Source organism: Ischnura elegans, chromosome 9 (assembly GCF_921293095.1).
Source record: "Ischnura elegans chromosome 9, ioIscEleg1.1, whole genome shotgun sequence".
NCBI lineage: Eukaryota > Metazoa > Arthropoda > Insecta > Odonata > Coenagrionidae > Ischnura > Ischnura elegans.
The window spans coordinates 49,580,849-49,607,465 of record NC_060254.1 but is presented as its reverse complement, the minus strand read 5'-3'; the positions used below and the strand labels follow the sequence as shown (position 1 = coordinate 49,607,465).

At 37.4% G+C, this 26,617-nt stretch overlaps 1 protein-coding gene across 2 annotated transcripts in view; it reads right to left on the bottom strand.

The window, feature by feature from the left end:
* The window catches only part of LOC124165658 (lachesin-like), a 411,583-nt gene that overhangs the window by 20,150 nt on the left and 364,816 nt on the right, over positions 1-26,617 (bottom strand). Inside the window, exons 7-8 of one of the 2 annotated variants that reach the window (XM_046543134.1) lie at positions 18,338-18,400; positions 13,128-13,322 (exon numbers count right to left, since the gene is read on the bottom strand). In XM_046543134.1, coding sequence (XP_046399090.1) covers positions 13,128-13,322; positions 18,338-18,400 — 258 coding nt within the window. The remainder of the gene's footprint in view (positions 1-13,127; positions 13,323-18,337; positions 18,401-26,617) is intronic. The other variant, XM_046543135.1, reaches the window with a different exon arrangement.

Here is a 26,617-nt window from a genome sequence, read left to right as displayed (position 1 = left end):
AGCCATTGTTCGGAATTGGATGTGGAGATGTTGCGGGGGGTGTGGAATGTATGCCGGAGGCTAAAGAGATTGGACTGCGAGTAGAAATCGATAGAGAAAAGTGATACGTAGGAAGCGGGCGACTACTTGATTGCCCTCTGATTTCCCATGCTTTAAGAGGAAAGACAAAGTAAATAAGATAAGGTATTAGGTTACTCCCTTAAAGAGCACCAAAATGATTGCAAAAAGGAGAATATTTCAAGAGGGTGAAGCTTGATGACCTTTAAAAGGGGTGTCATGAAATACTGTGAATATAAAATGTAGCATAATTGGCTACGCATATCATCCGAGAACAACAATTTTCGCAATCACAATATTTTATGACTCTTTGGAAAATTGATGTGAAATGTGAAACAAAATTCAAAGAGAAGAAAATGCTACGTAATGCGATGAAAGGTCGATAAAATGGAAAGAAAGATCAAGATAGAACTAAATATCAAGTGACAGTTAATAATTCATTATGAAAAATAAACGTATTTTGAAATCTGAAATCATCAAGTGCTACTAAATTTCGCGAGGTATATTTACGGCAAAAAATGTTTGCATTATTAATCCAGAGAATTTTGTGCAAATAAACGTTATATCATTCAACCTAAGCAATGCTTTCAGCATATTGCCTCGTAAATGACAATAACACGGTGGGAAAATTCATTCTTAGAAGGAATTCGAGCGTATAAATTGTGTGTGAAATAATGAAATTATGAGAAGTCCAACATGTCTTGCTTGTACAAAATTAAAAGTGGCTGGCAGTTGGTATTTGTTTCGATGAATTAAAATACATTATTTTGCAGATTTGTTGACCACTACTAAATGATAAATATAATCCAATAAGCCAAAAGTGAAATCGCAAATGATAGCGAAAAATATCTCTGGTAAAATAAGTGTCCCTTAAATTCGAGCCGTAAATCGAAAATATTCGCAGGACGTTTATATTTCAGTGACCACTACTTAAAAATACACCAACTCATCGAAGAAAATCATTCCCTCCGCCAAAATAACTGAGGGTCATAATTCTACTCTCTCTCGCACTCTAACCTTCTCTGCATATGCAGATAAGACTCTGGCTTGAATGATTATTTTACAATCAACCACCACTTTTGATGACGAGATGTCAAATAAATTCAGGTTATAAATAATATTCTCGATAAAATTAGTATAAATTTGATAAATTACTGCTCGTATGCCTGACAGAAAATGATTCCTTTTTACTCAATGATGTACGAATATTTCAGTTTTTCATGCTAATAATTCTACTTTAGGTAAGTTTTTCTAGCATTAAAAATATCCTCCAGAAGCCAGAGTTCCGTGATTATACAAGGTAAGGCACAGAAATGAGAGTCACGGCGGGCATAGAGAAAGAATGCAGCGGTCGGATGCGGAGATCAGTGATTACGCGAGGGGTTGCTTGAATGGGAGGAAAGAGGGCGAATGAAATGGGGGTCGAAGCAGCGGAGCGCAGAGAGGAGGAGCGCCTTCATTGTGTCACCACATACACGTGACCATCGTGGGTAGAAGGGTTGCAACTGAGTCCATCGCGGAAAGGGTTGTCCGCGGAGAGGAAGAGGACGGGGGGGGGGGGGGGTAGTTTATTCGGCCTGTAGAGGAAACAGGGTGGAAGAGAGAGCCATTGCATTGCCATCCGGAGATAGCTCCCCGGACATTGACTTCCAATTCACTAGTTCCACTCAATGCAGCCACGGTAAATGCCATCGGGGACGAGTCGCAGAGGATTGTGGGTCCAGTGGGGAGAGGGAGGTTTGCCATTGGGGGAAGAGTTTGATGCTCAGATGGATTAGAAAAATAATGGACAGAGGCTATATGGAGGTAAAGGGTATGGGAAGAACTGATAGGATGTGGAACGATGAGGATAGCAGCTCTTTCGAGGATATACTATAGTTGACTGCAAGGAAATAAGAATATATGCAGGATCGTGATTGTGTGGATCTCGGGTTTTAATACGAAACAAAAATGATTCTTCTACTTCCTTCACTATTTCAGGGATCTCGTGGAGGAAGTAAGGCATTCTGGATGAGTGCAAACCTGTAAAACTCACTCCAAAATTGATTTGAGGAATTTTACATTTGCAGAACAGGGGCTAAGGTGAATGTTCAAGCACAGTGACCATCTTATTTATGACCAAAAACATTCTTTAAGTGGGTACTCTTTCAATTCAACGGGAAATAAGTTGATGCATGTGCATTCCAGTATGTGTACTTTAGTTACGTAATACTTCATTTCAAATAAATTCATTAGAAATGTGAATTTTTTTGGATACAGACAACATTTTGACATAGAGATATTTTTTCGATCTATATTTGGTCCGTATTTGCAAGCACACGTTTCAATATGAATCTGAAGAAGTGAACTACTAAATACTTCATAAGACGATTGCATATGCTGCAATTATGATCATTACAAAATATTAGAATTAATATTAAATTTTATACAGTGGGTTTTGATAGAGCATAACAAATTACCATTTTCATAGACATTCAGCAGGTTTAGCCATATTAAGAGACGGATTTCCAACGATAATTAAATTGTATTCGGAACTTAATAATATCCTATGCAGATGCAACTGGCAATACCTGTGAGTACTTTAAGTTGATCACATTTAGGCGCATTGTAATTTCATTTGTTTTATCTGCTCAAGGGCTACTCGGTAATTTCTTCCCACTCTTGCCCGAAGAACTCGGATATCACTTAAAATATTTTAAAATTGCAGACCTATTGCTAAATAAATTAAGATAGTATTATTGAGAACGTTAATAGAGGTTAAATTTTTTATCAAAATCCTCTATTAGTGCAATTAATTTTAAAACTGCCTTATTAATTGGTGACGGTAGCACTGCTGATGGTAAATCTTAGGGAAATCAAATTAAAACGTCACTTGTTGCAATACCAGTGGACTCCTATTAGAAGAGTCCCATTTGCTCCCTTGCCTCGAGGAATCGAAGGGTCAAAGCTCTCTCTGCCACGGGGGGGTATCGGAGGGGAGATAGACCGATATATACGGCTTGGGATGCGAGACACATGGATCTTGCTCTCGGAGGAGAAGTGGGAAACGTCAACGAACAGAGTTAAGGGAAGGGAGTCGCAGAAGATAGAAAGCGATTAAGAAGAAAATGTGATAGGTTGAGAAAACAACGGCTGTTTAGGGGATGGGTTTTATACATAGGATGCGGAGATAGGACCAGAGGAGATGAATGGTGTATTTCACTAATTATTATCAAGAATATAAGGTGAACATATGGGTAGATATTTAAAACTGACTAAATTTGAATAAAATTGGATATTCTTTTAAATCTGAGGGATTTTGCGCCATGTGCAGAGAGCAGCATAGGAAATAAATGGAATAAATATTTTAATAACTAAAATAATATAATTATTATAATTATTAATTATTATTATATAATTAATTATTATAATTATGTTAATAAACGTAATAATTTAAAAAAAAATTATCAAGAATATTAAGTAAACAGATTGGTTGTTATTAAAAACCGACTGAATTTGAATATAATTTAATATTATTTAGAATGTGGGTTTATGTGATGCGGTGAGGAGAGTAGAGGAAATAAATGGGGCAAATTACAATTTTGTATGAAAAATTTTAGGTAAGAATGTGAGTAAATATTTAAAACTTACTGAATGCTAATATAATTGGACACTTTAAATCTGCAGAGTATCTGCATAATCTGCGGATAAAGATGTGTAGGAAATAAATAGGGTAAATAACAATTTGTTATCAAGACCATTAAGTAAGCACATGGTAAGGTTTTTAAAACTAATTGAGTTTGAATATGATTGGATACTGTTTTAAAACTAAAACTGAGATCCTTCCATGAAAATCAATAAACAATAATCAGACCTTTTAAGCAGCTACACTATCATTATTGAGGAGATATATCTAATTAAAATGGACACAATCTGTAGCAGTGCTGCATTATAAATAAAATCAAAATAATCTGCATTCGGTATTGGACAAATCCCACCTTTCCTTGTGCACTTCATTGGCTCAAGGAATTGAAGGGCCAACGACTATCTCAGCTACGCACGAGATAGACTTGAGACAGATGGATCTTTCCCTCGGAAGATAAACCGAAGCGTCAACGGACAGAGCAAAGGGGGTCGCAAAGAAAGGTGGGCAGAGAATAAGAAAATTCTGGAGGCGAGGGAGATGGGTGTTTTTTTTTATATAGGATGCGGAGATTGGAACAGAGGAAGGAGTTGAAGAGGGAGGACTTAGGATTTGGAGTAGCAGTCGATTGTCGGGGTCCGATTGTCGTCGTCTAGACTCCGGGTAGAGAGGCGCCCCTATCGGAGGAACGTAGAAAGAGACCGCCACAGTGTTAGGGGTATGCGGGGAGACTGCATGTTGAGACGGTTCAGTTTGTGTGTGTGTGTTGGGCGGGAAAAAGATGGATGACGCGTGGATTAGAGTAAACGGATCGAGGGAGAGAGGAGAAAGCGGGAGTGGTTCGCAGAATATAAATGGCGTGGGGTGAAGAGCACGGGTGACTGACTCGGTCTCAAGGTGGCGCTGAGAAGGGATACCCGAGCAGCGACCCCAAAAGCAAACTGAAGGTTGAAAGAAATGAGATGACCAGACTACTGAACACCTGAACACGAGCCTCTATTTTTTACACCTACTCGTTTATATTATAGAGGATAACTTAATATATCTTTACTTATATTATTAAAATATAAAAATAAATTCAACTTGCAGTAATAGCATGATAAATAGTAGTAATTAATAAGTAATCAATGGTAATAGTTAGTTAAGTTAGTAAGTAATAAATAAATGCAGAAATATTTTGCAGTAATAGTTTGCAGAAATAGTATGATAAGTAGTATCAGTTATTTAAATTGGTAAGTAATAAATAATTGCAGTAGTAGTATGATTGCAGAAATAGTTTGTAGTAACAGTATGATAAAAGTTAGAAGAAAGTTTAATGCATGCGACGAAATAAGTTTTCGACAGTTGTTCCAATGAAAATAATTTCAAAATTGTAGATTAATAAGAAAGAAATAACAAATATCACATATCTACGAAATTGATACCATCTCCAATGGTTGGAGGTTGGAGATGATTGGCTGCAAAAATGTGAAGTTCACTTGAAGCCAACTCATAGAATAGCTAGTTGTTGTTTGCAGGGTATAAAGGTGGAGAACTAACAAAGGAACATTTACTGGGGTTCAACAACAGATTATTCGATGTAGAGGAGAAAAAACTCCGGTATGTCGAAAACGGTAGGTCGACGAATTACGAAAGGAAAAAATAGATAAGACGATAATTTGGTGCTTCGAAAGCCAAGTCAATGTAGAAGGTTACTCGGGATTTCCACCGGGTCAGGTTCTCCAACTCCATCTCGACCGAAGTTTCGACGAATGATGACGACCCTGATGACAAAGGACGAGTTTTCCATCGTCATCAAGGCTAAGAATAAATCTGTCCCTGGTGACGATGGACAACTCGTTCATCGGAAAAATCGGCCGAGATGGAGTTGAAGAACGTGACCCGTTGGAACTCCCGAGAAACCTTCAACAATCCTATAAGCCGGGAAAGCCTGCGATCATTCTTCAAGTCAATGTAATTTGACGACCCGTAATCAAAGTGGTTCAAAGCTCTTAGAATAAACGAAAACGAAACCTATATGAAGGTCTATGGTCATTTTTTGAGTAACTCTCTTGTTGAAATGTGTTTTTGATTATTTCTGACCTTATTATTTTACGGAGCTAACGTTTTATGTGTTTCGCGGGAATTGCTACAGAGCCACACTAAATGGTTAAAAGGTATAACTGATAACTTCAGGCTTTACTTTGTGAAACCTCTCCATATTGGAAAATAAGAAATAAAACTTTGTAAGGTTTACTATTATTTAATGACTTTTAATTCAATGTTAATTAACTGACAGTCACCTGACGATGTAACCAAGTTACGAAACCCAGGTCGTGCCCATAATTAAATAACAGTGAACCTTACAAAGTTTTATTTCTTAATTCCCAACATGGTTAAAAAGGAATTAAAAAATCGCTTCCCAACCCATTGCAAATGTTGAGATGTGCAAAATAAATATTCTGTTTGATTCATTGAAATAAAATCCATTATATTAGAAAGATTTCAACCAAAATGTGAAATCACAGGTCAAAAGCAAAAGAGTTGCAGACAAGACTGTTGAATATAGATAACCATGGCTACAATTACTAACAAGAATTGTAAGAATAAATTTTTAAAAAACAATTACCAACCACAATTATAATCTTTGATCAGAAGACGAAGCATTTCACAGGCATCTAAGTCACAAGCAAGTTGGATTTTGGAGTAAAAGGAAAAATATGAGGTACATACACCGTAGCCATCACTCTCATACCATCACGCTAATGGTATGCTCCATTGATCGTAACATATTTATTTCTGCAGTAGGTGTCAGAGCGGGATAATTTTCTTGAGGAGAGAGATTATAGCAAGTGTTTCACTGTACCCCCTCGCAGGTTCAACTTAAAAGAAGATGTAGTATCTCCTGAGCTACTTTTTCTTGGACGGGGCTGCCGAATATATGGTCCTAGAATTTTACGTATCATCCATTACGCTTGCCTAGAAGTCGAGAGCGGCCGCGCGGATGCATAAAACGGCGGTGATAACCTCCAGATCGATAGCGGGAAGAATAGTGGGTTTCGCATCTTGAATGCAGCTTGGACGGCGCGACTGGGTTATACGACGACCATCACGTACACTGCCTCAGCTCACCTCGCACAATTAATTCAATATCAGCGGTTTAGCCTTAATACTTCAACCTTTAAAGATTTAAATGCGACAAAAACTATTTTCACAGTAATTTTGGCTTCATTTTTATTACTAAGGATATCATTCATGTGTACAAGATTATAAACAATATAGCATCGCATTTAGTCGAAGAGAACATAACTTGGTACTGACTGGCAATAGTAAGATATAATAAATATTTTAGCTAGGACTTTTAATAAGTGAAAAAATGTTAATTTCACAAATTCTTATTTTTCTGATCATTCATAATTTTCTTTCGGAGTTTAATGAACAGGAATCCTTATAGCATGTATGAAACGACCCTAATATCTCTCGTTCTTCTATCTTACCTCACTTGGTAAAAATCTCTTTTAGGTACCAGGAAGCAAAACTATTCCATATAAAATGATATAATAGTATTCACCAGCTTTAAACTAACAACATATCCATAATATTTCTTTTGAACATTTTAAAATGATACTTTCATGATGACTCGGAAAAAAATTCCATAAGGAAAATATTGGAGGCATCCGAAATATCTACAAATTAAGAAGAAGAAATATGTCACTTAATAAATTGTGTTAACATATTTTTTATTTGTGTAAACCAATAAAAGTTTATAATACCGAGAAGGGGATTGGATAGTTTTTTAACCCTTTATTCTACTTACAGGAGACCGATTATTTGGGGAAAGATGGATATGTACAAATTATATCCTCTGTCCCCATGCCATTTGCTTATAATATTTTGCTGCTAAGTATGATTTGATATTTTCTCTATGACAAGGAAAAATTTAACTGCATTATAGCTCGCTTCTACCTCATTTTAACTCCTGTCAAGCTGGTGACGGTCTAATGAATAATTAAAGATAGCTGTGGAATTCACCTTCGAGTAATACAACAATTTTGGGGTCCTCTACTTTTATTTAGCAACAATATCATATTCTTTTGCTTAAAATAATTCTACCATCAAAATTTTAGTAGAAAATGCATTAATTAAAGTTTTATTTCATAAAAAATAATTAGATATATTGAAAGGGAGTAAGCCTTACAGTGAATTGAAGAAGGCAGTGCTCGAAGGAAAGGTAGGCTCCAAGGTTGCTTCTTTAGTACTTCATAGAAACCCACCTTAATCGGTAGAATATTAAAATAATAATAATGTAATAATGGAGGAAAATATAGGTGATTTTGTAACACGTTAAAAATATTTTTCACTGTGGAGTTGAACACCAGATGAATTTTTTCCCCGAAGAAAGAGAAGGAGGATTTCTAAATTCTCGCGCGGATATTCTGAGTGTAGTAAGGTGATTACTAACATATATCTCACTCAACGGACTATTTTCACTTAATAGTTTAATATTTCCGTTGATGGGGATCGTTCCGCCTGTAACTGAGGGGTATGGTGCCTTTACAAAAGATCCAGAATCCGAAAGAAAGCATGAGGGCAGCAGGGGGATATTTCATTCGTAGGATATAAAGCTTATTTACAATGAGGGAGACAGATGCCTTGCACAAATTGCATTTTTTCCGGAGCTGGCATGCTCCAGTTTTTCCCGCGAAACCTTTCCGTTGCTCCAGAATACACCGAAAGCCATTCGAAATAACTAAACAGCCTTTAGCTCAAATAACTAAACTGCTGTCTGAGCTTGAGACAGCAATCGGAGTAAGATTGAAGAGCTCTTACGTTTGGGAAACTTTGAATTATAAGCCTCAAATGAGGCTTGTACATTTAATATACAAATTATTTTATCAATCAATTTAATCTACTAAATTCGTTAAATAGTTCTACATTATAGGACTCTTAGAAAAGGTGACATAAATGGATAATGAACTAACGTAATCACTTGATTGACCAAACTTTGTAGATAAAGAAGACATGTATATATACTTAAAATACAAGTTTTGGCGGATTTAATAAATACATCCAACAATCCTGTACAAGTGACTAAAACCTCTTGCTTTTATGCGTACACGCATGCATAACTGCAAGTTACATCAGTAAAAAATTATCCGTTTTATTATAACATGCAGTTTAAAGGCTTGGTGGCTGGAATTACAGTTAGGACTACTAATTAGGCCCACGTGAATGTAGCGAAGGATATTCCAGCGACGTTCTTGTTGGAGAGGCAGGGGTCATGCGGAAAGGCATATACACAGAAAGGTAAAAAGTCTAGCGCTGTGGTCATGTCTTTTAAGTGCAGAGAGGTGCAGTGGAAGTGCTTTACAGAGATGAAGGAGTGCTGAGAGTGAGTAGAATATATACTGAAGGATGACAGAAATAGTGCTATATAGAAATTAGATGAGATAATGAACCACTGTGCAATTGAAAGACTGGAGTCTTTTTGAGTAGCTCTACTCCGTATATCTGAGAGTAAGAGATAGAATAAGGTCCCATAAATAGTATCGTGCTGTAAGAGCAGTGCTAAAAAGTGTTCGGCTATCCAAAAAAAAACTCCGCAGTTCGCACGAAAAATAAATGCGTGATGAGAAATTGAGGGAGGTATAGTACAGCTTTTCCTTTAGCCGAATGTACCATCACCCAACTCGCCACACGGTTGAGCCATCCTTCAAAAGCTCACCTACACTTTGAGCTTAAAGAGGGACAGGAAGGTTCTCCTGGCATTTAATTTCCACTCGTTAACTTTCTAGCTTACTTTTCGTCTCTGAGGTACCCTTTCGGACTTTACCGCTGAAATTAGCTCTGGGTGAAGTACGCAACGCTAGCGGAGTTGCATATACAGATGCTTAGAGATGCATATATGGGAAAGTAACACGTCATGCTCATATCTCGGAGTGGATTAAATAGGTACCTCTCATAGGGGGATGTAATGAGGTATTTTCATCGTTTCACTAAGACTGAAATTTGCAAGGCAAAAACTGGGCTCTCATATCAACTAACAATCCTCTTTGAATATTGTGACAAGAGACGTGATCTCCAAGAAAATAATGACCATTAATTATAAATACAAAAAGAATAATACTCTTACGGCCGAATGCGTGATGAAATGCATGCAAGCGAAATGGGAACCAGTCGACGCAGAATATATTTTAGGAGTAGATCATTAAATCTCAGGATTATAATTGGTTATAAATGGTATATATTAGCCACATATTTTTTTCAGTAAAATTGCGGGAATATTGCGTATGAGCTCGAGAACTCAGGTAAAAAACCGTAAAATAACAAAGAAACATACGCAAAACCTAAGTCGCATTCATGGTAAAGTTTTCCATCAGCAGTACCCTTGACTTATAGCCATTCAATATTGGTAATTGATTATATTTTGGTCATTACACTTAAAAATATAAACGAGAGTGTAAAAAGTATCTCCATAATTCTTTTATCAACACTTCATAACCATTCTCTCTCTTTTGGGTGTACCCACGTCACAGCTCGGACTACTGGCCTGTAGTTACGTCTTCCCTGCTGACCACCTTAGGGCAAAGATGCATCTGTCGCTCATTGATCTTTTTAAGTATAGTCCCCATTCACTTCACACTATGTGCGTTTAGAGATTATAATACCCAAAACTTGATCCTATCTGCATTTAATTTATTCTTAGCATTACGATAAAAACATTGCGAAACTAAACAAAAGCATGACTATTGAGTGCGAGGTAAGAGATGGACTATTATAGCGATAGAATAGGAGATGGAAGAAGGGAATAGTGCTTATGTGTAAATGCATATAAGCTAGGGATGGTCGGATCGGTTACCTCAGATCCAAATATCCGCGGATAATGCCCTTCATCGGATACATCGGATCCTAAGTCGCGGAAGACATCGGGTCTGTATCCGTAATTTTAAATAATTTCTTCAGTGCATCAACGCAAAATCAGTAACAGTTTAGGTCCTTAGCATGTAAAGATGTTTTTAAAAAACAACTTGAAAGTCTATAAAAATGATTTTTTATTTATAAAAATACTAGCTGACCCGGCGAACTTCGTACCGCCTAACAATCAATGAACTTACAGTTTACTTACACCATTTATAAATCAAGAGCGTCTGTATCGTTTTTAATCATGTTTAATTTATTATAATAAAATAAGGATACATATTCAATAAAACTACGTAAATGAGTACCAAAATTGCTTGTCAGAAAGACATTTTCTTTATTGAATCTACATAGGGTGGATCGGAGCACGTTTACGCGGATTTTTTTCAACAAATTTTCTTACATTTTAGGTTAAGAAATTTTGGGCATTGTGGTTTAATAAAGCAGTTCATGAAATAAAAATTATACGCATTCAGTTGTTGGCTATTATTAGCTGTGGTTGGTTATTAGCTGTAAAAAAAAATGTTTTTAGGTCCAAGTCTGTTGCATACACTTGGCCCATTCAGGGGGGAGATTGACACAACCCCAGACCGACGCTTGACTGATGCTCAAAATCGTGCAAAAAAAGCCCCTATGAGGCAGCATTCGCATTAAATGACCTAAGGCGCGCCAGTTTCAGTATCTCTGTTTGGAAAAAATGCTCTGCTTAAACGTACTGCATGCGTAAACGCACCACGGTGAGCCCTACACATTCGGGTTTAATATCTTGCGTCAAGCACCTTCTGATAAACAACAGTTTTTGTTTTGTTATCAGGCGCAAGATGAAGCTATATAAATATAGCGAAGCAAAGCAGTGGCGCAGCGAGGGGAGGTTTTGGGAGATAAACTCCCCCCCCCCCCCCCCCCCCAAGAGCTTAGAGAATTTTTTTATGAAATATTTTGTCATTAATATTAGGGGGACGGATGACTAACAAATAAAACATATTTAACTATTCACACAGTCGCAAAACCCACTATTTTGAACCATTTATCTTAAAAAATGTCTGAAGGAAGTGCCCCCACACTTCCCGCTTACCTTAGCGAGTTTTCTATACCCTACAGACCCGTGGTATTAGCTGCGCCCAAAACCCCCTATCCTAGCTACGCACTTGAAGCGAAGGAAGAAATACAGAGGATGGTTTATCGACTCGTGAACATGCACGTTAAATTGACCATGAGAAAATCATGGGTTTTCATTAGTACATGAGCACAAACAACACAAAAACTGAAAGACTGACCATGCGATTTTTTAATCGTTATCACGAATGCAACACGAATTGGAAATTTAATACGTTTAAGCTCAAAAGGGCATATGAGTTGAGATCATGGAATCTACGGAATAAGGACTTCCTCACCTTTGAATTTTCCTTTGAGTAAAGTTGCGTGAATCACATTCATTAGCAATTATTTTAATCACCAAATACGTTCCGTTGGATAGTTATGGTTGGTTTAGGCTTCGAAAGATCATGAACACAGAAATTACACTTTGCTGTAAATCGTGCCTTGGTGAGCCAGGTACGTCCAAGGACTTAAAATATTCAGATAGATAGTTGGTGATTTCGTCTTCGTTTGTTACACATTTAAAAGATTCGAATTCATGCAGAGTACGAACTATTTGAATTTACCTCGTTTTAGTCATCCACATCTTTGTTCTTGCTCGCTAAATCAACCATCTTTGATTCTTTTGGTGATCAATCATATTCTGGAACTCTTTGTTAATGAGCTCACCTTTCGCTGAAAATAATTTGTATTCATTCCAAGGAAATGAGTTAAAACTACTCGATTCCTCGACAGGAACGCGGACATTACGTTTGTAAACAATTGCTTGGAGATTTGTTTACAAACACGGTAGTGAAGTGTCAACTCGAGCTGGGCCACGGCTGGGCTTACAATTAGCTCGAATTAAATTTTTTAAATGTAATTTCAATTTAATTAATATTTTGAATATATTTAGTAATTAAAATGTTATATTGTTACTAAATTCAGTTATTAAAGTGGTAAAAACAAAACAAATTATTTAATTTGTAGTTTTGACCGACTTATCAATTGTTGTGTTACTATAACTCCTAAAAACATGTCCATAGGAAAGAGATGAATTTTTTTTGTGAAATTATCCTTTTTTTAATAGCCTATATGTTAACCCCGCCTGAGGCGAATCTAAAGAACCAAATCTCATTGAAATCGGTGCAGCCGTTCTCGAGTTATAAGTGTTCTAACTAACACGATTTTCGACTTTCTTTTATATATATAGATTAATATGTGTACGAAATCTAAAAAGCATTCCTTTGATTGTATGTACCCAGAATAAACTTCAATAATTACTTCGTTTAATAGCAGGAATTTGACATTGCATTTGGATCCGAAAATATCCGATCCGAAAGATTCGGCTCCGAAAATCAAGGATCCGATTCGAATCCGGATCCGAAAAAATCCTGGATCCGTCCACCCCTAATATAAGCATAATATGGGGATTACTACTTGCGGAAGCAGCGATAACATGTTATTTGTGTACCTGAGGAGGAGTGGCCGGGTGCGGAGGGAAGCCGGTTGACTGGAGTCGCCGCACCTGAGGAGGCCGCCGCCTCTGCACTCCCAACACCCTTCTTGTGGCCTCCTCGCTTTGCAGATGATTTGCTCAAGTTGTTGCTCTTGGCAACTGCTTGTTCGGAGTCCGAAGAAGAGGAGAGGGTGGGTGCCACAAGTCGCTCTGCAATGATACACAACGGAGACAGCGATGACGACCTCAACAAATACTGGCATCTAAGCAATGGATTGACAATCGTATTTCATATCACGTAAGGGTAAGAACAAAAATGAGAGATGATAGGCTCATATGACTAAGATGAAAATGGTGAAATCCGAGACCACATAACGACGAAAATAGCGTTTGTTTTCTCGTTTCTCATTCCCATTGGAAATCTAATTTCGATAGCAATTATTTATGTTGCAATTTATTTAATAAAGAAAAGTAAAAAATGTATTCCGCTATAGCTTGGTATTCCGCATTAAATGAATTATGTAGAGATACATAGTTTTTTACTTTTTATCATGCAAAACCGATTCCATGAAGTCACACCCGAGATAAAGAATTATGGTTTATAATATATTTTATTTGTTTCAATTTTTTTATACAATTATAGTATATTGTGTGCTAATTTCTTCCATTTTCCATAAGTATTCTTACGTTGGGGGACTACAAATGGCTTCAACTTTTGACTAGTATACAGACATCACGAGCGCTCTTCTACTATGCACAATCCCGAACACAAAAATCTTACCAACCAAAAGCCGAAAAGCTCCAAATTGACGACAAGTAACCAATATCACTGACCCAAGCCAATGCATTGGAAAACAACAAACCCTTTGATTTGGAAAGGATGGCCTTATCTACGGCACGGTCTAAGAGGAATATGCAGCTCATCAAGGAGGGGAATTGGACCTTTTATGAAAGAGTGCTCGCGGGTCTTGGTCTCCGAGCGTGCGTGAATTCCTCACGGAATTGAGTTGCGATGCAGTCCGTAGCGGTCATTTCCCCCGCGGAAAGCATTTTGATGCGTATTGCTGGGTAAGACATGTCAAAACTCAATGCAAAATCTCTCTCTTGGATAACCACAAAAATAAAAGAAATAAATGTGATTTTAACATAAAAATTGAGTAAAAATAGTATAAATTTTGGAATTGGGATGGAAATTCGAATTTGTTGCAAACTCAAAATTAAAAATAATAATTTACATTTATTTTCCATGGAATAATTTAAATTAATTAATATAATTTAATTAAATAATTTTATTAACTTAAATTTTAATGAAAAAATGCGAGCGTGCAGCCCGTGATAGAGAGATTATTTATACAATTCCATAATTTGAAAGTTTTTCAATTTTGTCACTTTCGGTTGGTTTGATCCGGTCTTCTTAAGACTTGTGTAAAGGATTTTGCTTCGGATGTAAGTAAATTTATTTTTGGCATCGTTAGACCCATCAATGCTCAAATTTTTGGATGATTCTATTTCTCCATCTGAGGCTTAAATTATATTATGAAATGAATTTTTTAATGAAAACCATACAGAAAATACTGCTATAGAGGAAGGAGGGTGTCGGTAGAACATTGAAGGTGGATATTGATGCAGTAACACTACGCAGACGGGTGGGCGTAAGTAACGGTGCGGGAGTCGAGAATTACTCTTCTTGGGACGGGTGAATAATGTCTGGGGATGAGAGGACCGCCATGAAAGAGTGCTGCTACTCACTCGGGAAAGAGGGAGATATGGGGATTAGCGAGAATGGAGATAGGGGGAATCCGACAAGAGGGATAAAAAAGTGCCAGCTTTTAGAATTAATGTTGTACTTAGGTTGAATGACTACACAACTGAGACACATTTTCATCAGAAGTTACACACTAATAAAGGTAAGTATCGAGAATAATGATGCTTTTGTTCACAATATTTCAATCAGGTCCCAGTTCATTTGAACCATTAATGAAGCATTCCATAGATTTTGATTTCTGAAATCCTGCACGTAAACACATAACTCTTCGTCCACGACAGTGATCACCAACAGTTATCAACACTAAATTCGTATAGGTAGATGGTTACTCTACATTTCGGTTTCTTAATTTCATCATCACTGGTCAATAATTCTAGGATTGGTTTGACGCAGCTCTCCACTCAGTTCTCCTATCAGCTAATCTATTCACTCCAACGTATTTCTTCTCTTTCACATCCTTTTTTACTAGTTCCATATATTTTGTTCGAGGTCTTCCTTTTCCGTTCTTGCCTTCCAATTGTCCCTCAACGATTGTCTTCATCAGGCCATCATGTCTCAAGATGTGGCCTAAGAGGTTGTTCCGTCTTCTTGTCAAGGTTTTCATGAGGCTTCTCTTCTCTCCTGCTCTTCTACTTTATGTTTTTCTCATTTAACATCCAAAGTAAAATATGGATAAAGGAAATACGTAGGATTACTCGAATGGAATGCATTGGAAATATGATAAGTTGCCGTTGTAAGCCTATGAACACAAATATCTTCGTTTGAATTAATTGCATTGAGCCCTTCTATGCACCGTCATTTTGTGAGTGAAATACAGCCTATATTATCTCCCCCAACAGCAGCCTCTCGAAATTATAAATGATGCATAAGAATGTAACTTCTACCGCAAATCTCTAATTCAACCCCCATCGATTAGACCCCCTTCACTCCACCACTCCGTGTCATCATCTTCCTTTTTCCGTCCCATCCATGGTCACTAATTACTTCCCACCACTTTATTCTCATAAAACCATTTACCCATCATCAAGTCTCGCTCGCTTGTGGCAGAGTAAGTTGAAGAAGTTCCCCAGACGCTTATTTCCGTGCAAGTATCCAATTGAATGGGCTTTCTTCTTTTCTTTGTGCTCACTTTTTTGTCGGGCGCATGAGCGAATCAGAAGATGCGTGGTTTTACCTTGAAACATCCTACAGCCACGGTAAAGCATTCATGCTACCCGTGAAGTACCTAAGCTAAGAAAACAATTGATAAGAGACCATTCACAAATGTGCTCGGTTTCAAAAAATTACTACCCATTTGAAATGAAATAATAAACGGGATAGAAATTATCAACCGTACATTCCAGAAGGAATTTAAAGATATCGAAAACTATCGTATTCAAAAATGCAATGAATAAAACATTTAATTTTGGATAGAAAGTAAAATTATAGCGACAAAAATATCTCCCTTTAAAGCCTGGTAAAAATTATAGAAAGACATAAAATTTCGAATTTATATTACCTAAGAACAATGCAATAACTGTGCTGGACATAAATACCGTGAAATAGAATGGTAGGCTTTCCGACAGATCTTCTTCAATTTCATTACTAGAAGAAAAATATGATAAAATTCATATTGTACTTGCAATGGTTAAAATGTGCTTTGCTTAAAAAACTGCAAATACAGTAGATTCCGTTTAATGGGTCCACCGATTACTTGGGGCAGCCGCTTAATTGGGGCAGATCTTGAAGAACAGAACCCAATAGAGGAATATTCCAGAGTATTCTCCGCTTAATAGGGATAGTATGCCGCTTTATTGGGACAGCATGCCGCTTTATTTGGCCATGAGTCGGCGACATAGACTCTACACTCGCGACTAAATTAAAATTGTTGGTTTCAGAATACTATTTTTTATATTTTCCTCCTTTGATCTACTCTTATTTTTCACAAGTGTTGCTATTCTAGCCCTATTTTGAAATCTCTTGTTGATAAACTATCCGTAAGGGGATAGGACTTTTCTTTAATAGGACTTAGTAAAAGACATTCATTCAGCATCGCCCGAGGCTGTTAAAAATATTTTCAGCTAAATTGTTATAATTCTTAAAAATGATAATAAATTAACTAAACTCGCTCATTCATTAATCAAACTAATAATTTAATAAACTTATGTTGCAATATAAACATTCTTTAGTCTTCTTTCTACCATTTCAAAGTTTTTTATGTCCATATACAAGAGAGTTCGCCTAATTGGGGCAGCCGCTTAATTGGGGCAAAGTGCACAAGTCCCGATGCGTCCCAATTAACCGGAATCTACTGTAATATAAACTAGATGCCGCACATTTTTCCTGAAGAAAGAATAAAATATATCTCATGATTGAGCTATGGTTTTTATTTCAATAAGATTTAACCCGGGTTAAAGGCAAAATAAACCAACGTCATAGTTGTACGTACACGCATTACTAGCATCTGTAAGCATTTAGTTAAAAATCAATCGTTAAAGATAATGTTAATGCTCGCAGCTCTGCTTATCGATCGATTGGTAAGAAAATGAATATCCAATGAGTATTTTTTCAATTATAGGGAAAACTAAAATTAAATCTATGCGGCAATGGTTAATGAACGAAACAATAAAAGTGATCCTAAAATTATTATTAAATCAGGGTCGCATTTAGGATTCCGATCGGAGTTTTTGTAGCGCATCAATGCGCAATCAATACTTCTTCTGTTGAGCGCATTAGATAAGGGAATTATTACATTTTCGAAAATTCTCTTGCACCACCATGGACATTCCCCGTAGATAAGAAAATGCAGGATATATATCGTGCGTAAATTGATATTTGAAATTAATACGACATTAAAACTCATGCTGGAACATCAAATAAAGTACAGTAAAATATTGCACTTACGAACATGTAAAATATTACACTTGGGTTATATTATGTAAAGTTAAAATTTGTCTGAACCTGATATCGCAGTTTAATGAATTCTTCAATTTAATGCCACCACCAAAATAAGCGTTACATGATAATTGAAAGACTTCATTATGAAGCTTAAATATTTTAACTTATCTGATCTGCTGTACCATATTTCGGGTAACGCAATGGAAAATTTATAAAATCAGTGATCAGTCACTTGAAGATATACCTATGTTAGAAAACCTGACTTGCGTCCATTTAGCATGTAAAAAAATGAAAAGTATAATATTATTTTATTTCCCATATTGCAATGGTACCACTAAGTATGTCATGAACTGTTCATAAAAATGAATGATTTAAAACACTAGTCCTGGTGACGATTGAGTCAGCGCTATTTAAGTATCAATCCAATTTTCCAACTCCTAGGTCTTCGTTGGAGGAAAAAAATTTAAGAAATATTTTTATTTCACATGTAGCAGAGTAATGGTTTCCCATTGTTGTCCGAATGCCACTGTACCTAGTGATTTTGTTTGAGTTATCTAGGGAAATACATCAACAGTGGACTCACCTTCTTTGCTGGCTCCACTGCGCACCTCAGTGGCTTTAGGGGGAAGTGATGGCATCGGAATCTCTGGAAAGGTGAAAGAAAAAACGAGAATTGAGGATTAGAATTCTTTCAGAAAATTGAGATAGATGAGAGAGAAAATGTGACAAACGAGAGGAATTCAGGGAGTTTGCGTTCACGGAAGCATTGAGCGAGTGCTTTTAAAGGAGATAAGTAGATATAAGATAGCAGTATTCATACCAAAGTTTCCAATTTCCTACCTTATACCAAAGGCAAAGCAGTGGTATATAAGGATATTTTAGAAAAAAACATCTGGGTGGATTGTAAAATAAAGTGTACAATAGCAGAAAAAAAATTATAATAAAAATAAAAGTTTATTTGCTGCGGATCTTTACAGTCCTAAAGGTATTACGGAAGTAAAGTATTAAACTAGGTTGAGCAGTTAGAAAACCATGAGAATTTATGATACATTCCGAAGAAGTTCAATAGACACATTCACTTAAACAAAAAATACACAGTATCTTAAATATTGCTATAACAACTTTCACCCATTATATAATCATACATGAGGCAATAAATTGAGTTCATATAGAGCAGAATGGATTTTGATAAAAATAAAATGGGGATAGTTCACCAAATGTGGATAAAAATTTAACAGAACCGTGATTCATGGTAGCATACACTACAGACCAAGTGTCTTTTTATCATTTACGAAATTTATTTACAAGGAAAAGGTGGTGCAATAAAGTCATTATTGGCCCTAACCCATGCGGCCTACCAGGAAGTCAATAACGCGCCCAAACCGTCGCTGGAGCGCCACGTACATTCAACCAAGAATTCCATTTTATGCTGTGCCTCAGGAGTTTTCCCTGACTTAAATCTAACTTTCATGAAATTTCTATGACTAATAGTCCCGAGTTTAATTTCCCTTTCTTTTCTGAGCGGTATGATCCCTGGTTAGGAACTAAGATATAGGGCTGTATCGAAAATAATATCTAAAGATGGCTTACTCAGTGATTTAGCATGTGGGATAGTTTCCTAGTTAATTGTTAACTTCTAAAATCGTAAGTATTTGGGAGTCCTGTCCATGATATAAACCTAAGGTTAAAATTTGTCTAAGTTCAGCCAAACATTAGTGAAGTTGTTGAATACGGACCATCAATTGCTATCACATAATTCTTAGACGAATGGAATATAGCAAAGTTGATTCTTTTAGAGTATCAATTTCATTCAGCATGTATTTTGGACTTTGACTTGAAAGTACAACATTAGCCAGAAAGAGAGGACATGAATTCTTTATTCATTTATAAAATAGAAGCCAAAATTTATATTACTTGACCCATGAGCTCAAAAATTATTATTTAGCTATGAATTGCCAATATCAGCTTTCATAAAACCAGTTATTAAAACTTTATAATGGCTACATCTGCCCTCACATATGAAGGCCAGACTAAGTAAAAATATAGACAGATAACTGGCAGAATCTTGTATTCTTCGTATGCTAAACCTCTCAACGTAGACAGAATGTCAAGGGAATAACACTTAGGACCAGAAATGCGGGTGCAATGGTTCTTTGGTAATGGCGTGAGGCAAGGGCATACAGAAAGGGTCAGGGGCGGTGGAGGTCTGGTATCAAAAGCCACAAGGCTATTGAACAGGAGAAAATAAACGCGACTGCTCGATAATGTTCGCAAAAGGGATCCGTCTCGACCGCCGTCATGACCACCCTTGCATATAACTGCTGCAGTTTCAGGAGCGAGGACGGGTAGAAAAAATAAATATGAGGGAGAAAAATTAATAAAAGTGGTCAGACGGTGATAGCGCTGTGGGAAAAGAACTAATAAACCGTTCGCCCATTCTATGGGTATGGCGTAGGAGCATCGCGCGGGTTGGTATCACATAAAAAAGGACGTGAACAAGTGAGGGAAATAGGTCTTTCCCAGCACCGCGTAATGTAATAGTGGGAATGAATTATGATGAAATTTGGTGATAAAGGGAATAAAACCAAAATTCTTCAATGAAGGCTAAAGATTACTGCATGCTATGGCACACTAAAGAAAAAATATTTGAAATGAAAAGAAATATAAATGCCTCCTCAAATAACGAGGATCAACGATTTCGCATAGGATTTTAGTTTAGAAAATCTGCTGACTTACGCATTGTATGTCTACGCATTGCCAACACTGGGTAGGTACTAATTGTAAGCCTGATTGATACAGGGTCGCAGGCTTATGGGGCAAGGGCAGTGTGCACCAGAAAACATTCTAGCATTACTCATGATAAATATCATGCTGAATAAAAACGCAGATTCAATAGAATACATGAATTTTTTTGAATTTGAAAATTCTATTGCAATATTGGGATTATTTCTTGTAACTATTCAATTTCTAAATTCTTCGTGCATATTTATTATTATGTGCGCATAACCTCTGTCGATAGCTATTTATACGAGCAGGTTCCGCAACTAATCACTGAAATCATTTAGGTTTTTCCCCTAGCACTTAATTTCATGGAATATTAGTGAATAAAGACTAGCCCACCGCTGACAATGCCTTGCCTACATTTGTCTTCATACTTTAGTAAAAACTCATGGATGAAGAATAGATAAGCTCATATGGATGAGAATATGCGCAACAGTAAAATAATTCATTAAAAATTGCAGCATGTAAATGCATTGTTCGGCTCCTATTTGCTTTTTTAAGATAATATTCCCACACAGCAAAACTGCAAGACGAAATATACAAGGGTCAAGGAAAAATGATTCCATTATTTACGAGCACATTTTGCACATATCATCCCATTGCGTAGTTATATTTGGTTTTTAAACGTTTCAACCAAAAACTTACATGAGAAAGACCTACACGTGCATGTCATAGTTAATTTACAGTTTTAATTTAAAGTCCGGGCTACGCGAATGGTTATACTCGTCAAAAAGGTCACATCTGAATTCAATTTTTTGTAAGCACGCCGGAGAAATATCTGACGGCATAATTTAAAGCATTTGGGATGATAAATTTAAGCGAAAAAATGTTGTTTAATGCTTTTTAGATACTTCTGCTGATTGATATATTTTATCCAAATATAGGGCAAACCGGAATCACAGTGATTCCAATTCAAGTCACGTTTTTTCACGAAGATCCGTAAAGTTAATGAATATCGATGCCTATCCTTTTGTAGCACCAACTGACACAGAGTTATTTACCTCAACGAATATATCACCGCTGTCGTTACTACGGGGTATGTCAAAGGTTTTAGGTATCATCAAACTCGCTCAACTGCTATAAATATTTCCAAAAAATGCAAATAAGGCATAATTTATTCTTCATAGAGGCAATGGAAGTATTAATATTTTTGCTGTTAGTTGAAAATTCGAACTGAGCACAAAAACAACATCAAATTTTTCCGTTTTTTGCCATTTTTCGATGAAATAATAATAATTTTTCTTTACGCATTGCTATTGTTATCATAAAAAAATATTTTGCCATAAAGGTTCAAGGTCTACTGAGTAGGTGGGACTTTCAAAATCTGAAGATTTGATATAGTATCGTTAGCTATTTATTTCTCCTTTGTTTTCATAGCTTAGCTTACCGTAGATTAAAATAGCAAAATGTATTTATAAATATACCTAATAAATCAAAAATACTCTCTACTTAGTTTACCTAAATTTATCTTGAGAGTGAGCAAAAAAAATTGTAATTGACCGAATGCAAGAGAACACATCGAGAAACTATGTCATTGGATGGAGAAGAAGATGAAGAAATTGGAATTTTTTAATTATCAAACAGTTTGTGTGATCGGAACACACTGTTTGATTGACAAAAAATTAATGTCATCTAGTGTGCTACAAATCGCAAATTTTTCAACTTATAGCCATTTTAAACTATAAATACGACTTTTTTCGCACCAAAATAGCGATGAGGCACTCGAACCTGGGTGTACCTAAAAGCGGCAAGGCTTCAGTGAAAAAAATTCCACTTGATCTCCAGTGTTGCAAATTTACTCTTTTTTTCTCCAACTTACTATTTATTGATATAGAAATCAATTGAACACTAGCTAAATATGAGAGAAATATAAAAATAACGCCTTACTTTTCCCATTTTAGGAAGCATATATTAATAACCAATTGAGCAATATGAGCAGCAATATGAACGAGGAATAAGTATGAAGAAAAAAAGGAAAGATGGCCAAAATTGAAACGTAAAAAAATACTTGAAGGAGACAAAAAGTGTTTTTGGATGCATCCTGAGAAGTGGTCCAAGCTTCAGTAGCCATTTCCAGTGCTTTCTGTGGGTGAGCTTCGCAGTCCTTCCCTTCACCTCCCAAAATCCACATGCGAGTACAGAGAGAAGGGTACGGACAGTTTCATTTCGTCCTCCGAAAAAATCCTCGGGCCACGTGTTTGGCCGAATATTAAAGTTTGAAGTGCGAAGTTTTGAGCACGGCGGAGGAGAGGTAAGGGGTAAAGGAGCTGTCAGTTCGCTACCAAGGATGAAAGTCGAGGCTTCAGCACACACTGTTTTGATTTTCATTTCTGCATTTCCTTCACTTCTTGCTTTGAAACTCAAACCTGCAGCTGATTGGTTTCTGTTCGAGAAAACTTCAGCAGCGAAGGTCAACTGCACCATCAAAGGTATTTGGTTACGCTATAATCAGTATGATTTTAAACTTTCCCGTCCAACAGAATGTTTAAACTTTTCTCGGGTTTCCGAGCGGGTAAGATATTCGAAGAACGGTTTATGGTTACGACTAGTGGCCTATTCTCCTGACCACCCGAAACGTCTCGCGCTCTTCGAATATCTTACATGCGCGAAAACCCGAAAAAAGTTTAAATACGTTAAGGCCGTTTTATACGGTGCACAGAATTGCGCAATCTGACGTACGTGCGAAGGCGCAATCAGAATTGCGTCGTGTAAAACCGTGAATTGCTAGAACACATGGGAGAATGCGGGGATACGAGACGGCAAAATAGCCCGTTCTAATTTCGTTCATGCATTCGCGCAATTCCACGCCATTTTAGAAATTAATGCAGCTCTAACCTGTGCAATTCCGTGCCCCGTGTAAAGCGGCCTTTATAGTCAGTATTAAAATTGGGAGAAAATTTTCGTGGGTTGTGGTTACGGAACGCACGACTATTCAACATAACTCGTTACTATATGCTGTAACCATCGAACTTGCTTAGCCCTTATTATAACCTGAAGCTGTATGAACAAGTTGACCTTATATCATATTGTATTTGTAATTTTTGGAATTTTCCCATTGTTATTTAAATAAGTGAATAACTTTATCTATTTCAATCACTTTATTCGGTTCAACTCGATTAATTTTAACACTTTCATATAACTGTCTAGAGTAAATAAAGTGCACAGAATCCAGCTTGAATTAATCAAACAAGTTAACGCAATTTATTTTTAATCCACGCGCGTCACTAAAATATGGGGTAAGGACAGTTGGTTGAGTCGTGTCATGCAGAAAACGGACAATAAATATTTGCAATTCTTGGCCTAAAGAAAAAATTGCACTATGTATTTCTCGATTGAAGGCGAAAAAGGAGACGTACATTTTGCCGATCAAGCAGGAAATTGAGAACTGGGGTGAAAATATTTGATCCGAAGAATAAATTAAATATCTTGATTAAAGGAGCGTTACTGTGATTTTGATACAAGTTTCTGATATTATTGTACATGTATTTAGTCACCTTATCTAGTTTTCACTTCCATAGGTCAAGTATTCTCTTTCTTTCATTTGCTCGTCACCCTCGTGAAGCAGCCGGGATGATCAGTTAGTGTTATTGCAGGTCTCCTTCTACTAAGCACAATTTTGGAGGGATACTAGTAACTCAGTCGATTACAATGGACGACGGATCACTGATTTAACCCTTATGCGTAATTCTGGGTACTCCTTTTCATATATTATCTAAAGGGGGGCGAATTTAATAGCCATGAATATAAAGATAAAATACGTTTTGAAGAAGCAAGGATTACGCAAGCATTAGGGCATGCTTTAGGGGCTGATGATAGCAGACGGTCAGGAAATAATATATGGACAAGAGTGTTCAACGCATTAGAATAGAATTAAATTCTCCGCAGTCAGCCTACAACATAAGAAAATGAAAAAATGTACGAAGACCAACACAGACCATGGACCTAACGTTTACAGTCCAATGCAGCAGGGATAATACCAAAATGTCCTCACCTGCCGAATTTGTGCCCTGGATTTCTGTATACACGGTAAAATTATTCGCTAAATTACACCTCTTTAACACATACTCGACCACCAGGTGTGTTTCATCCCGGTAGTCATGACTAGCGTTCGCTGCAGCCTGGACCTTTGAACTATTATACTCAACGAGGAAAAATAGTTGGCTCGCATTTATATTGCACTCTTATCCACCTTTCCACCGATTTCAACAAATTATCAACAAGGTTGCGAGAATCGCATTCAAAATATTTTTAGCTTCCTGCTTGTCACATGGGGAAACATTTCTAGATTTGGTATCTACCAATCTGGTAGATACCAAAAACCAAAATTTCGGATATATCCAAAGTGCTTAATATTCCTGGCGGCTTCGTTTTTTTGGTTTGCCAGTGTAATACCCGAAAAGGGAATGAGGACACATAAGTTCGTAAGTAATTTATTTTATTGAAAATAAATTTGTAAATGCATAATTCCCATAAGAAACATCTGTGATATGAGAGAAAAATACATTTTAAAGATAATGTTGTTGCGGAAGGAAAGCCGGTCGGACAATATAAAATTTTCAAATAATCATAAAAACTAAAACATGGAATGCATGAAAGCGTAAGACCATCTATACATTAAGAACAATATAGTATAAATCCGTCATCAGGTGTTGGTGGGTTATCTATTTTTTCATCTATAATAAATATTTAACTGGAAAACAGGACCAGAATTAGCATAAGACAGCATAAAAACCTAATGAAAAACGCTTTGAAAAAAATTGGCCAGCGATATTAGCTGAAGGTATATTTAAACTAGCATAATTTAAACTCGAATGGTGGTAAAACTTAACGATGAAAGTAAAAATCAAATACTTAGTATAAATTCACCTCGGTATCGCGAAAAATATCAAACCTTTGTAAGGGACAGAAACAGCTGAGTCACTTCCGTTCCCAACCTTTTCACGCCCCAACCCATCACCTACACTCTCTTTCATATTCCTTCCCAAGTTTCTGTCTTTGCGAAGGGTCGGATCGCTTTACCTCCGTGTATCCAGTGGCTGCTCCAACCTCCCGTGGGAAACTGCAGAGCTTGGTGAAAGAAACACGATGGCTGAGGAGGGAGAAGGAGGAGGAGGGGAGGTCAGCGAAGGCGGGCTGTTGAGAGGCGTTCGTCGGTAGTCGGACGAGTGGAGGCGGAGTATGTAACTGAGGACAATAATAAAATCATCTCTCCGTAGTCTATGAGTTTCCTTTCAAAAATCCCTGCCAATTGATCGGCGATACCCCTTAGAGCATCCGGGGGCCTTACACTGGTGTCAAGAAGTGCGACAATTGGCATATTTTTGGAAGGACTCATTGATTACGATGGCGGCGAGAGTGAGCCTGGGAGGCCAGGAGATGGATTTGCAGCAGGCCATTACAGAGATGAGCAAGAAATTACGCGAGCTCGAAGCGGATAACGAGAGACTTCGGCGGACGGGGACAGCTGCTGGGGAGGAAGGCGGGCGGAAAAACTTCGGCTTGCTTTCGGCGACTGAAGCGTTCTCGGGAAGACCGGAAGAGTCCGTAACGGCCTTTCTAGACAAAGTGGAACGCGCAGCCGATATGGGGGGCCTCTCTGACGCCGACAAACTGAATGCAACGATCCTGAAGTTGAACGGGGAAGCGGCCGAATTTTATCATAGCAAGGAAGAGTGCCGAGGGGCCGCGACGTTCGAGGAACTAAAAGCGCAGCTCTTGCAGCGGTACCGAACGAAACGGAGTACCCGTTTTTTTCGGGAGCTGTTAACCAACATAAGAAGGGGCATTAGAGAAGACGTGGAAGCCTTCGCAGACAGGGTGCGAAAAATCAACAGCCAGACGTATGACGTGGCCGGGCCCGCGGAGCATGCCGCCGCGACGCGCTATGAGGCAGATCAGCGCGCCCTTGACGCCTTCCTTAATGGTCTCTCAGGGGAAGTGGGCAGACAGTGCCGGCTGACGTCGCCTCAAAATTTTGACGAGGCGGTCGAGGCCGCCATTAGGATCGAGGAGGTGGAGAGGCGCCCCTTGAGAGAGGAGCCTGCGAGCCGCCATGTCTTCCGGGCTCCAAGGGAAGGTAAAT